The sequence below is a fragment of the Sus scrofa genome, chromosome 1 (genome assembly GCF_000003025.6).
Source record: "Sus scrofa isolate TJ Tabasco breed Duroc chromosome 1, Sscrofa11.1, whole genome shotgun sequence".
NCBI lineage: Eukaryota > Metazoa > Chordata > Mammalia > Artiodactyla > Suidae > Sus > Sus scrofa.
Genome location: NC_010443.5, coordinates 168683180 through 168697761, shown reverse-complemented (window position 1 = coordinate 168697761; position 14582 = coordinate 168683180). Strand labels below are relative to the sequence as shown.

The 14582-nt window shown below is 35.4% G+C and overlaps 1 protein-coding gene across 3 annotated transcripts in view; it reads right to left on the bottom strand.

Annotated features, from left to right (window-relative positions):
- Positions 1–14582, bottom strand: part of LRRC49 (leucine rich repeat containing 49) — a 158379-nt gene that overhangs the window by 13978 nt on the left and 129819 nt on the right. For all 3 annotated transcript variants that reach the window (XM_001928481.7, XM_005659880.3, XM_021100865.1), the window contains one exon: positions 7231–7384. In XM_001928481.7, coding sequence (XP_001928516.1) covers positions 7231–7384 — 154 coding nt within the window. The remainder of the gene's footprint in view (positions 1–7230; positions 7385–14582) is intronic.

Sequence of the window (14582 nt, the reverse complement as noted above, 5' to 3'; positions counted from 1 at the left end):
CTAGCTGGGTTCGTTTCCACTGAGCTACGATGGGAACTCCCTTTGCTACTTTTTGCTATTTCTCTTCCTTTTCCAAATTTTTACAATTTATAAAACAACAAAATAAATATGTTTTAGAATCCTGATTAATCAATATAAGTTAATGATGGGTCCCAACTGTCACTAACTCCCTTTTACAGAAGCATATTTTGGAAATTTCCTTATGACATATAAGATTTCTCTAAATAATCACTCACCATTCAGGGGTCAACATGCTGATCTGATTTAGTTGATGTGCTAAAAACAACAGGCCACAAATTGAACTATCATAAAAATATGTACAGATTTTGATGGGTGATAAATAACAAATGGTTCCAGCTGGAGACTTCTCTGGTGAACCTAACTTCTTTAACTCTGAAATACAGACTGGGACTTAGTCACCTGTACTAAGTTAGCTTGTTGGTAAGAATAACATTTTACTGCTCCCTTTTAATACTCTGTAAATCTGCACTACAAAGGGACTACCAGGAAGAAGGACAAGTGTGAATCACTAGAGATCAGTAACTACAATGAGCAATGTTTTACAATGAGTAATGTTTTTACGCAAGTAAAAGACCTCTCTTACAGATTTCCAACTTCCTTAAAACACGATTTTAAATTTCTGAAATCCTAGTTCCTAGCAGTAGAACTAGAAAATTTTTATAGCAATAAAGGATAAAAAAAATAAGAATTTTTAATGATGTATTTTGTTAAATAATTTATACATAATAAATTAAAATGAACTTTTCATAATTGGCATAGTGCAATTTTTGGTGCTTTAAAATTTCCTGCTATAGTTTCTTCCATGACGTCTTTATAAACATGTTGATACAGAATTGTATCTACTATAATAACCCTTAATTTAGTCAGTGTTTGAAAGCACCTTTACTTCGTCATTTCTTCTCTTGTCTAAGCCAATTACTCTGCATCTCCGTGCAGTATACTCTAAAACTCATTAGGTGCTGCCAGGACAACTCACTTGGCACCTCCACAATGATCCTGTTAAGAACACATCAGAGATGCATCTCTTGCCCTGACCCGTCAAGGAGTTGTTACTCTTTGAATAATGCCTTTTTTTCCATTCTCAAATGCTTTCATACACTTTTTTCCCCCCATCCCACAATATCCCTGTTGGGGGTCATAAAGCAAGTATTTTACAAGTTCAATCCTGATGAGGTGACTTCTATACAATATTTTTATATTATTTCTTCAAACTAAAATTTTGTCATGAAAGATAGGAAAAAAAGGTCAAAGGTGGATTTGTTATACAGCAATTTAAACTGTAATAACACTTGTATAGGGATTTAATCCATATCTCTATTTTATAAGGTCATTAAAGGTTGAGAGACTTGCTCAGGATTAGATATCATCTACTAATACTTAGAGAAAAGACTAATCTAGTCCTTGAAGAACCTGAAGTTTAGTTGGAGACCTGGCCTGCACACATTAAAACCTGACTAAAACAAATGAAAGAGTAAGTGCTGAACAAGATATTTAGGCAGCAAATACTATCACTGTTCAAAGAAGCCGGAGCCCTTTGCGCTGGGGTGGTCAAGAAGAAGTGAAAGTAGGAAGTAATATGACAGTATGAAAGAGGCCAAGGTCAGGAATCAGAAGTCTGAGCTCTAGAGGCAGCTCAGCCAGGAACTTACCATGTGATCACCATTAGTTCACCTAAGTTTGCAGTTTTCCTCACCTAAGAACAGGTATGGATTCTTTCAGCTTTCCAACTCTCCTGTCCATCTTAAATCTATTTAGAATGAGTCAGGAGATGGATGGACAACTACCAAGCAACAGAATTATACATGTCACATGTATAATTATACACATCATTCATACAATGAAAGGGTCTGCCTACCCTGATTTGTGAGGAACTTATTTCAATTAATTCCCTCAACAACTCAGGATGTACATAGAGGGCAGAGAATGAGTACTTTGTGTTGTAGTGATTTAAATATTCTTCAAGAAGTAGAGAATGCTGGGTTGTGAGTCAAGAGAAAGTGATTAAGGGACTAGGGCAAGGTCTTTCAGGTAATAAATAAGTGGAGGAATCATGGGCTCAGATCCAAGTCTCCTAATGTCATAGTATTCTTTCAAAATGTTATGTGGCTTCAGATTTTTTTCCCTTTGATATTTCTCAAAACAGGAGTCAACACTTGCTGTTTTTACTTCTTGATTGCTTATTTACTGCTCAACCCTTTAATCGAGGCTCTGCTTCTATGACTGCATTGAAACTATTCCTGATTTTGAAACAGCTCAATTGCTCAATGTATCAGATATCCCCCCTCTGGTTTGTGCCACTGTGGTGTTAAAAAACTGTAGCCTACCTAATCAAGGTTATATTTTCATCTATTTTTACAATGAGAACTTTAAAGTTTTGCTTTTTGTACTTGGGTTTTTATTTGATCTGGAGTTAATTTTTGTTGTAAGGTGTTAATAGGGGATCAATATGTATTTATGATTTGATAGTGCATATCCTCAGTAGCATTTAGTAGATAGGCTGTCTATACTGGTCTGTAATATCTGCTATCTTTACAAAGTTTCTCCTTACCCATGGGGTAGTTCTGGCTCTCTATTTTGTCCATAGGTCTATGTAATCTATTCCTAGCCTACTTTAACTACTACAGCTATAATACTCCTATCTGACAAGGCAAGTTCTCCCCACCTCTACTCTTGTGTTATTTTAGGTCCTCTGCTCTATCAGACAACTTTAGGATCAACTGGTGAAGTTCCACAAATAACCCTGTCCAACTTTTAATTAGAATTGCCTTGTATTGATAGATTTAGAAAGAACTACATCTTTACTATGGAGAAAGTTTCTTCCATAAAGCATCTATTTAGTTCTACAATGTCTTTCAATGTAATTTAATAACTTTCCCTATAGAAGGCCTATATATATTATTATTATTAATCTCTATATAGTGTTCATTTTTATGGTAAATTACATTATTTTAAATTTATTTTTGAATAGGTAATACAACCTATATTGGATTATTGGTTTGCTTTATTACTGACTTCTAAAAGCTTTTTACAATTCAGGGAGTTAGTTGCAATTTTTTCAGTTGGTTCTTGCTGCTTATTTTATCCCCCTGTAGGCCTTTCTCATCCCAATGCTAAATATTAATTATCCATGGTTTCTTGTGGGATTTTATGCTGCCCTTATAAACTTGAAATTGATGCTGATGTAAGATATCTGAATACAGCTTTTTTTTCTCAATTTCATAGTTATTCCCAAATCACTAATTGGATAGTCCATCTGACTTGAGATTACTCTTTATCACATAAAAATTCTCTTTCATATTTAGATGTGTATTTGAATTTTCTATTCTATTCTATTAGACTATCTTTTTATGACTATCTTGCTTTAACCGATAATACTTTATAATATAGTATATCTTAATACCTTATAGTGCTAGTCTTCTCATTATTTTTCTTGTTCAGTTTTTATGGCTGTTTATGTTTATTTTTCCACATGTACTGCAGGATCAAATTCAATGAAAAATTTTTGGTATTTTTACTGGAATATAAATTTTTAAATTAAGGAAAACTGACATTTTATATTAGGTCATAGCTATATGGTAGATTTCTCCATTTGCATACATCTTTTGTGCGCTTCATTAATATTTTAAAGTTTATTTCATATAGATCTTACATACTTATTAATTAGTTTGTTACTAAGTATTTTATCTTTTTGTGTTGCTGTTGTGAATTGGGTCTCTTTCCCATTATATTTTCCTATAGGCTGTCATTTACTTAAATGGAAGCTGTTGATTTCTGCTCCATTACTGAATTTTCTTATAGTTTTTTTTACAGTTTCTCAATTAACTCTCTTGGGATTTCCAGGTATCCAATGATATTGTCTGCAAATAGCCCTTTCTTTAAAGTTATCACCGATTTCTTTCTCTTGTCTAATTGTATTGTCTGTATTGATGAATAATAATGGTGATATTGGACATCTTGTCTTGAGGCTAACTTTATGATGCATTAGTGTTCTACTGCTATGCAAAAAAAAATTACTGCAAATTTGGGGGTTTAAAACAACACACATCTATTATCTCAGTTTCCCTTATCAAGAGTCCCAGGCAAGGCATAGCTGGGTGCCGTGCTCAGGCCTTCTTTGCAAGGCTGTAATCAGTGTGCTGGTCAGGCTGTGTACCTTTCTGAAGCTTGACGTCCTCTTCTAAATTCAAGTGGTTGTTGACAGAATTCAGTTCCTGAATTCCCATTTTGTTGTAGGCTGTCAGCAGAAGGGGCTGCTCTCAGCTCCCAGAAACTTCTGGAAGTTCCTTGCCATGTGACCCTCTCAAAATATAGTGGCTTACTTCTTCAAGACCAGCAGAAAAATCTCTCAGGAAAAGCTTGGATCCTCTTTTAAAGGATTTGCCTGATTGGGTCAGGCTTATCCAAGATAATCTCTCTTTCCATTAACTCAAAGACTTAGTTATATCTACAAAATTCTTTACCCTTGGCCATATTTCATTGGTTAGAAGCAAGTCACGGGTTTTATCTGCACTTAGGGAATTTTACCTGAGTGTTATCAGGATTATACCAGAAGACATCAGGGGGTGGGAATCAAGCCATCTTAGAATTCTGCTTACTATTAATGCTAATATTTCTAGAATTTCCCTATCAAGTATGATGCTTACTATCCAGTTTCTATTTATCCTATTTTTTGAGATGAAAAAAAATAAGGATTGATGTTGAATTGTGAGAAATGCCCTTTGAATGTCAATAGAAATAATCATAGATTTTCATATCAGATCTATTAATTTGCTAAAATTGAATTTTTCTCACATTCCTAGGAATAAATCACCCTTGGCTGTAATTTTTCATTATTAATTTAATCTTTTGCTATATTCTGCTTGATGTCATTTTTTAAGGATTTTTGGATTATCAATAGTCTTAGGTATCTGGTCTAGCTTTTCTTTTTCTGTGAAATCCTAGAAGATTTGGATTCAACATTACATTATAGGACTTAAAAAAATGAAAAAAGTTTTCCTTTTTTTTTAATACTGTTAAATAACTTAAAAATCATTTCAATTGTCCATTCCTTAAAGAGTTGTAGGTTTCTCTATGAAATTATTCTTATGTTATAATCAGTTCTTTGATATTTTTCTAATGTCTTTTATTGAAATCACTATTAATTTTTGACTCCTAGAACCAACCTCTTTCAGGAAGACAAGGACCCAATAATCCTGCCAGACTGGCTTTCATTTTCCTCTTTTGGCAATTCTCAAGAAGCTCCTCTTGGCCAAAGGATTAAGTTCCATCTCTTTGACATATCCCTCTTGCTACCTTTTCAGTCTTTTAACACCATCCACCTCAGTATCTGTGCTGCTAGAACAGTGAACTACTTATAATTCCTGGCCCTCTCCTTATCTATTTCATGCTCCCATACCTTTTATTCAAACTGTACTATTACCTAGAATTGCCCTTTTCACGTTCTCATATAGCTACATTTTATCCTTTAAGATTTCAGGAAGCTTCTTCTCTGGAAAGCCTCTCTTGACTGTATAAGCTCCTCTGTTTCCTCCTCTATTCTCTTGACATAGCGATTTACAATTATCCCTCCATATGTCTGCCTTCCCCATTAGAATGTTAGATTCATGAGGATAAGGACAATAATAACTTTTTACAGCCCAAGTGTTACGTGTGATAGGGGCTCAACACTTGATTTTGGAATGAGTGAAAGTATGACTGTAGAGTGGACTTCAAGAAATTGACTTCAAATATCTGAAGAAGTTTTCACAAGAAGAGGTGTTCTCTTTACATATGGCAATTCTAGGGTTACTAATAGAAAGTTATTATGAGGCAGATTTCAGTTTAATATGCATAAGAATTTCTTCACTGTTGGAGTTGTTCAGTGATATATAGCTACCTCATGAAGCAGTAACCTTTCTTGCACCAGAATTTAAAGCAGAATCTGAACATCTTTCAGGATGCTATAAAAATATTGTTGCATTGAGTTCTCAAGTACTTTTCAAGCTGTAATCCTTAGAGCCCTATGGGTTCCAAAAGATGCTTCAGGATTGAGGATGAGGTGAGAGGAAAGAAAAAGAATAGAAGATCCAGTCAAACAAAGCTCTGAACCAAGCCCTCCCCTTCCCTCTACAACAATAGCACTTCTGCTGTTTTGCTTTCTTTTGACATACTGAGTTTTCAGCTATGATATGGTTTGAATAAAGAATCTCACATCTGTTAAAAAATTTTGAAAAATGATTGGCCATTTTGTATATACACCACACACACACACAATGTTAGTTCCCTCAAAATCTCCTGTAGAATATTAATATTCTATTGCTTTTTAGATAACTTGTTTCTTCAGCTATCTCTGAGTTCCATCAAGGCAGTCACTACCTGGCTTTCTTCCTTGTAGCTCCTGCAGCACTCTAACATAGTATTTACCTCTGAACACATAAAGAAATAAAGAATTGGCTCCAGCTTTTCTGTCTAAATAGCTATAGTGGAAACAGAATAGGTTATGTGATTAAGAGCACATAATTTAATGGTGTAGGAAAAGAAAACAGTGAATTAAAACATCAAATACCTAAGCAAAGAGAACAGAAATGGGGGTTCTTCTATGTCTTCTGCCAGCCTGGCACAGACTAGTTAAGTACTCAGAGCAAGTGTATAACGACTTGGGCCCTTGGTTCTATTTTGGTCTAGATTTTTGGTACCTTTCTTTGGGGCATTTTTTTTGTATTTAAATATATTGAAACTATACACTCTAGTTCTTCCTTTTTTTTTTTTTTTTTTTTTGTCTTTTTGTCTTTTGTCTTTTGTTGTTGTTGTTGCTATTTCTTGGGCCGCTCCCTCGGCATATGGAGGTTCCCAGGCTAGGGGTTGAATCGGAGCTGGAGCCACCGGCCTATGCCAGAGCCACAGCAACGCGGGATCCGAGCCACGTCTGCAACCTACACCACAGCTCACGGCAACGCCGGATCGTTAACCCACTGAGCAAGGGCAGGGATCGAACCCGCAACCTCATGGTTCCTAGTCGGATTCGTTAACCACTGCGCCACCACGGGAACTCCTCTAGTTCTTCTTAATACCTTGGTGCCTACTGTCCTCAGCTTTGTATACAAGGCTAGCTAACATTCCAGAACAAAAAAGGTTATCTTAACTGATTAAGGGAGAAACGTAGAAGTGCCAAGCCCCAAGACCTTTGGGATATATCCAGGCACCAGGTTCCAAAGATAATGGTAGTTTTACCTCTAGCTTTTCATTATAAAAGTCTCTTGTGGTATAATTTAGCGTAGCACGATTTGTATTTTCTCCTACAAGTCTCTTGCTATCATTATTTTCTTCACTGGCAATACCAGGCTTTTTCCCTTTGGTTTCTAAAAGATACCGGAATTGCTTCTTCCTATAAAAAGACAGTAAGGAGATTTAGAGAGTTACTAAATGTATGAATATATGTCTATTTCTGTTGACTTTATAGGGTAGCATATGCTTTTCTGAACATCTGTTGAGTTATTTATTTGAAAACAGTTCACTACCCCAATCTCTCTACTAATTAAGCTATACAGCTCAAATTCTTTTGTTTCATAACTACCAATCATTGACATACACATGTCTCAATCACTTCTAAAGTGAAAAAACTATCTTTAAAAATCAATGTAAAACTTAAATCACAGAGCACAAAAAACCCCAATTAAACATATAGTAGACCACATTTTCAAAGTCTTTATATCCCAGAAAACATGTTAGTTACATATCATATAAATCACACAAATAGTTCATAATTCCATTATGTGGCTCAGTAGTATTACTCATAGCTAGAAAACAAAATGGTATACTCGTTTAAGTTTAGGTAAAAACAAAGAAAAAACCCAAAACCCCCAAATTTTAGCATATCAGGGCAAGATTCTCGTAGGGGGTAAATAATGAAACAGGAAGCTTTGTTTGATTTTGAAGAATATAAACAGTGCTCACAGCATCACTCACAGACCCATAAGCCTAGAATTCCAGAGGACTGTCATGAAGGTCACTTTCTAGTTTCTACCACTAGGGTGTTTTTAAGGGAAGTGATATTACTTCTTTACTGTGAACTGAAGATTGGGAGCAGAAAATGAAGGTTTAAAAATTGTCTTCCTTTTTCCAACCTAAGGGTATAACACAACCATTTTAGAAACTGTAAGGAGTACAAAATTTGAAAAGTATAAAGAAATAGAATAAATCAACATCGTTCACTTTAGACATATTTCTTTGCAGGCTTTTTCTATGAATCTTTATAGAAAGTTAAGATTATATTTTACATTGAATTTTTTATACCATTTTCACTTAATGCTACATAATAAACATTGTCTATGTCACTGAAATTTTTTTTTCATTGTAAATCAACTATACTTCCATTTATTTATTTATTTATTTATTTTTGTCTTTTTAGGCCCACGGCATATGGAGGTTCCCAGGCTAGGGGTCAAATCAGAGCTGTAGCTGCAGACCTATGCCACAGCCACAGCAACATCAGATCCGAGCTGCACCTGGGACCTACGCCACAGCTCACTGCAACGCTGGATCCTTAACCCACTGAGTAAGGCCAGGGATCGAACCTGTGTCCACATGGATGCTAGTCAGATTTGTTTCCATTGAGCCATGTTGGGAACTCCCAGCATCCTGAATTTAACACCATCTTGAATTTACCATTTATTTCTTTTTTTTTTTTTATTTTCCCACTGTACAGCAAGGGGGTCAGGTTATCCTTACATGTATACATTGCAATTACAGTTTTTCCCCCACCCTTTCTTCTGTTGCAACATGATTACCTAGACAAAGTTCGTAATGCTATTCAGCAGGATCTCCTTGTAAATCTATTCTAAGTCTGATAAGCCCAAGCTCCTGATCCCTCCTACTCCCTCCCTCTCCCATCAGGCTACCACAAGTCTCTTCTCCAAGTCCATGATTTTCTTTTCTGAGGAGATGTTCATTTGTGCTGGATATTAGATTCCAGTTATAAGTGATATCACACGGTATTTGTCTTTGTCTTTCTGACTCATTTCACTCAGGATGAGATTCTCTAGTTCCATCCATGTTGCTGCAAATGGCATCATGGCATTCTTTTTTATGGCTGAGTAGTATTCCATTGTGTATATATACCACCTCTTCCAAATCCAATCATCTGTCGATGGACATTTGGGTTGTTTCCATGTCCTGGTTATTGTGACTAGGGCTGCAATGAACACGTGGGTGCATGTGTCTCTTTTAAGTAGAGGTTTGTCCAGATATATGCCCAAGAGTGGAATTGTGGGGTCATATGGAAGTTCATATGTATGGATTTCTAAGGTATCTCCATTATGGTTCTCTATAGTGGCTGTACCAGTTTACATTCCCACCAGCAGTGCAGGAGGGTTCCCTTTTCTCCACAGCCCCTCCAGCACTTGTTATTTGTGGATTTATTAATGATGGCCATTCTGACTGGTGTGAGGTGGTATCTCATGGTAGTTGATTTGCATTTCTCTAATAATCAGCGATGTTGAGCATTTTCTCATGTGTTTGCTGGCCATCTGTATATCTTCCTTGGAGAACAGTCTATTCAGGTCTTTTGCCCATTTTTCCATTGATTGATTGGCTTTTTTGCTGTTGGGTTGTATAAGTTGCTTATATATTCTAGAGATTAAGCCCTTGTCCGTTGCATCATTTGAAACTATTTTCTCCCATTCTGAAAGTTGTCTTTTTGTTTTCTTTTGGGTTTCCTTTGCTGTGCAAAAGCTTTTCAGTTTGATGAGGTCCCATGGGTTTATTTTTGCTCTAATTTCTATTGCTTTGGGAGACTGACCTGAGAAAATATTCATGATGTTGATGTCAGAGAGTGTTTTGCCTATGTTTTCAGAATTCTAGGAGTTTGATGGTGTCCTGTCGTATATTTAAGTCTTTCAGCCATTTGGAGTTTATTTTTGTGCATGGTGTGAGGGTGTGTTCTAGTTTCATTGCTTTGCATGCAGCTGTCCAGGTTTCCCAGCAATGCTTGCTGAATAGACTTTCCTTTTCTCATTTTATGCTCTTGCCTCCCTTGTCAAAGATTAATTGACCATAGGTGTCAGGGTTTATTTCCAGGTTCTCTATTCTGTTCCATCGGTCTGTCTGTCTGTTTTGATACCAGTACCACACTGTTTTGATGACTGTGGCTTTGTAGTATTTCTTGAAGTCTGGGAGAGTTATGCCTCCTGCTTGGTTTTTGTTTCTCAGGATTGCTTTGGTGATTCTGGGTCTTTTGTGGTTCCATATAAATGTTTGGATTGTTTGTTCTAGTTCTGTGAAAAATGTCATGGGTAATTTGATAGGGATTGCATTGAATCTGTAGATTGCTTTGGGTAGTATGGCCATTTTCACAATATTGATTTTTCCAATCCAGGAACATGGAATATCTTTCCATTTCTTTACATCTTCTTTGATTTCTTTGATTATATTTTTATAGTTCTCGACATATAGGTCCTATACCTCTTTGGTCAGGTGTATTCCGAGGTATTTGATTTTGTGAGGTACAATTTTAAAAGGTATCGTATTTTTGTATTCCTTTTCTAATGTTTCATTGCTGGTATACAGAAATGCAATTGACTTCTGAATGTTAATCTTATATCCTGCCACTTTGCTGAATTTATTAATCAGTTCAAGGAGTTTTGGGGTTGAGTCCTTAGGGTTTTCTAGGTATAGTATCATGTCATCTGCATACAGTGTATGTCACTGAAATTAAAATTTTAAGGAATGAGTAACATTCAACTGGGATGTAGATTAATTCACCTCATCAGTCCCTTTTATTGGATATTTAGTAGCATAATTTTCTCACTGTTGTAAAGAAAAAAGTAACATATAGATATTTCCTGCATTTATTTTACTAATTTTAATTACAAAAATTATATACACATTTTCCATCAAATTTTCTTTAATTTTGTTTTTAATGGCATTATTTCTTTTCTTTAACTTCTTCAGGGTAGTCTTTCTGTTGTTTTTCTAACTTCTTGAGATAAATATTTAGCTCATCCATTTTCAGCCTTTATTATTTCCTAATGTACCCACTTCAAAGCTAAAATATTTCCACTTAGCACCACTGTAACTTAATCCCACAAGTTTTTAAATATTCTCTTTTTATGATATTTCAGTTCAAACTGGTCTCAAATTTCCATAATAAAACTGTCTTTAACCTGTAGGTTATTTAAAAACATGTTTCTTAATTTCCAAATATATGAGGATTTCCTGGTTAACATTTGTAATTGACTTAAAGCCTAATTGCATATTAATTGAGAGTATGATCAATATGAATCCCTTAGAATCTGTTGACATTTGCTTTCTGGATAGTATTGGGTCAATTGTTATAAATATTCCATGAATGCTTGAAAAGCTGTATTCTACAGCTGTTGGGAGCAATGTTCTCTAAATGTGTAAGTCAAATTTGTTAATCATGTCATTCAATTATTTTACATCCCTTTTTTATTAATTACTCAGAGGTATATTAAAACTTTCTGCTGCAACTGTGGGTTTGTAGCAATGTCAATTTTTGGTTTATAAGTTTTTAAGGATAATTCAGCTGACCCTATAGATTCAGGAAAAAAAAGCTCTTGTCTTAAGCCACTGAGTTTTGATACAAGTGTAGTTCCTGACAGACTAGTATTTAAATTAAATGTAACACTTTCTTTTCTTTCTATGTGACCCCAGTGTTCTATGTTTCTTTTTTTTTTTTTCTTCCCATTCCTCACCCCTGTCCTTCTTACTTATTCTTTGGCTACCAAAGAAATTACAACATTCACTCTTAACTTACTAACATCTAAACTTAATTACTATATCTTCATCTTAGATAACACAAGGACCTAGAAAACTATATCTCCGTCTACCCCTCCCATATACTTCTGTCATAGTATAATTCTATATCTTTAAATACAATGTATTATTATTATTATTGTTTTATATAGTAAATGTTCATTTAGTTTTATCCCACAAATTTAATACTTTCCTTGTTCTTTAGATCTTCTTATACCTCAGAATTTCTATTTGGAAACAATTTCTTTCTGCCTTAATCACAGGCCTTGTCATTTCTTTTAGTGCAGAAATACTGATGGGAAATCTTTTAGGTTTTATTTTTATTATTTTGCTTTAAAATAACTTTATTTCACCTTCATTCCTAAAAGATTTTTTTTTTTTTTGTCTTTTTGCTATTTCTTTGGGCCGCTCCTGCAGCATACGGAGGTTCCCAGGCTAGGGGTCGAATCGGAGCTGTAGCCACCGGCCTACGCCAGAGTCACAGCAACGCGGGATCCAAGCCGCGTCTGCAACCTACACCACAGCTCACGGCAACGCCGGATCGTTAACCCACTGAGCAAGGGCAGGGACCGAACCCACAACCTCATGGTTCCTAGTCGGATTCGTTAACCACTGCGCCACGATGGGAACTCCCCTAAAAGATTTTTTTGCTGTGTATAGAATACTAGCTTGGCAATTAATTTTCTTTTGTACACTGAACATATTTATTACCCTGTCTTCTGGCTTCCACTGTGGCTGTTATGAGGTCAACTGTTTTTTGTTTTGTTGCTTTTTAGGGCCACAACCACATCATATGGAGGTTCCCAGGTTAGGGGTCTAATTGGAGCTACAGCTGCTGGCCTATGCCACAGCAACTCCAGATCTGAGCCATGTCTGCAACTTGCACCACAGATCACAGCAATGTCAGATCTTTAACCCACTGAGCAAGGCCAGGGATCGAGCCCACAACCTCATGGTTCCTAGTCAGATTAATTTCCACTGCACCACAATGGGAACTCCATGAAGTCAACTCTTGATGTATACTCCTTTGAATATAATCTCTCTTTTTCTTAGTTGCTGCAAAAAAATTCACCTTATATTTGGTGCTCTGTAGTTTCACTGTGATTTAACTAGGTGTAGATTTCTTTTACTTTAACAAATTTTGGATGGTTGAGCTTACTTAATGTGTAGATTAGTGTATTTCATCATTTCTGAAAAATTCTTTGTCATTATCTCTACCCCATGCTCTCTATTGTGTCCTTTTTTCCCTTTTGGCCACACCTGAGGCATGTGGAAGTTCCTGGGCTAGGGATTGAATCCAAGCCACAGCAGTTATGCTGCTGAATCCTTAAACAAAAGACCACAGGGAACTCCTCTTTTGTGTCTTTTTGAAACTCCAATCAAACATATTTTAAATCTTCTAAGTCATTCCATCTTCAACCATTTTTCTATATGTTCTCTTTTCTCTTTGTGCTACATTCTGCAAACTCTTCTCTAGAGTATTTTTCAGTTTACTGATTCTTTTTTCAACTGTGTCTAATTGGCTGTTAAACCTCTTAAGATTTAATTTTGCTTATTGTATTTTTCATTTATAGTAGTTACCTTGGTTTCCTTTCAAATCTGCTTGATCACTTTTTAAAAATTTCCCATTTTTTTAAGACATTTTCAATCTTATCTTTATACCAGGAAATAAACTAGACATAGTCATTTTATAATCCATGAGTGATAATGTTAAATCTAAAGTATTTGTGGGACTGTTGCTGTGGTCCATTTTGTTCTGCTTGTTCTTATACATGGTGCCTGATTTCCTTGTGTGCTTGGCTATTCAAAAAAAATTTTTTTTTTTTTCATTGTGTGCTGGTCATTATCCTTAAAAACTATCCATGGCGATTCTTTGAGATAGGATGAGAATAACTTCCTCTGGAGATAAAATGCATTTGCTTTTACTAGTTACCTAGAGGTAGTAATGTTTAAATTTTGATATTATTTTAAATTATGCATTTTAATTTAAATTACTGAATTTAGGCTATAAATCTGTATGAGGACTGGCTTTGGTTACAACTTCTTAGAGATAACTCTGCCCCTTCTCTGCTCACACCAAGGCAACTTTCCTTGTAAAGTTCTGAGAGTGGGAAGGAAGTGAGGTTTATTTCTGACACACCCTTCCTTTGATGGTGTTGTCATGGGGGTTCTAGATTAATTCTGGGAATATCTCAATTTACATTCACTAATTTAGATGGGGCCCTGGGCTTTGATTTTTATTTTTCTTCCTTTGCACCTTGCAAAACCAAAATTTATGTTTACCTGAAATGTTTCCAGGTCAAACAGTCTGTGTCCTTGCCTTACTTTTTTTTATATCATATATATGTATATATATATATATATATATATATATTTACTGTACAGCATGGTGACTCAGTTACACATACATGTATACATTCTTTTTTCTCACATTACATGTTCCATCATAAGTGACTAGACAGAGTTCCCAGTGCTACACAGCAGGATCCCATTGCTAATCCATCCCGAAGGCAACATTCTGCATCTATTTACCCCAAGCTTCCAGTCCCTCACACTCCCTCCCCTTCCCTCTTGGCAACCACAAGTCTATTCTCGAAGTCCTTACTTCTTAATGTTCTTTTTCTCATGATCTTGGTTTGGTAATTATTTTTTATCTTATAAGAAAATTCAATACTTTAATGGAGTGCTTTTTTTACTTTACTTAGTATTTTTAGTTGTTTTTAATGCAAAAGATTATCAAAACAACCAAACTCACCCTTTTCAGAAAAGAAATTCAATATATTCCCCCCAAATTTCAAATTACACAGACA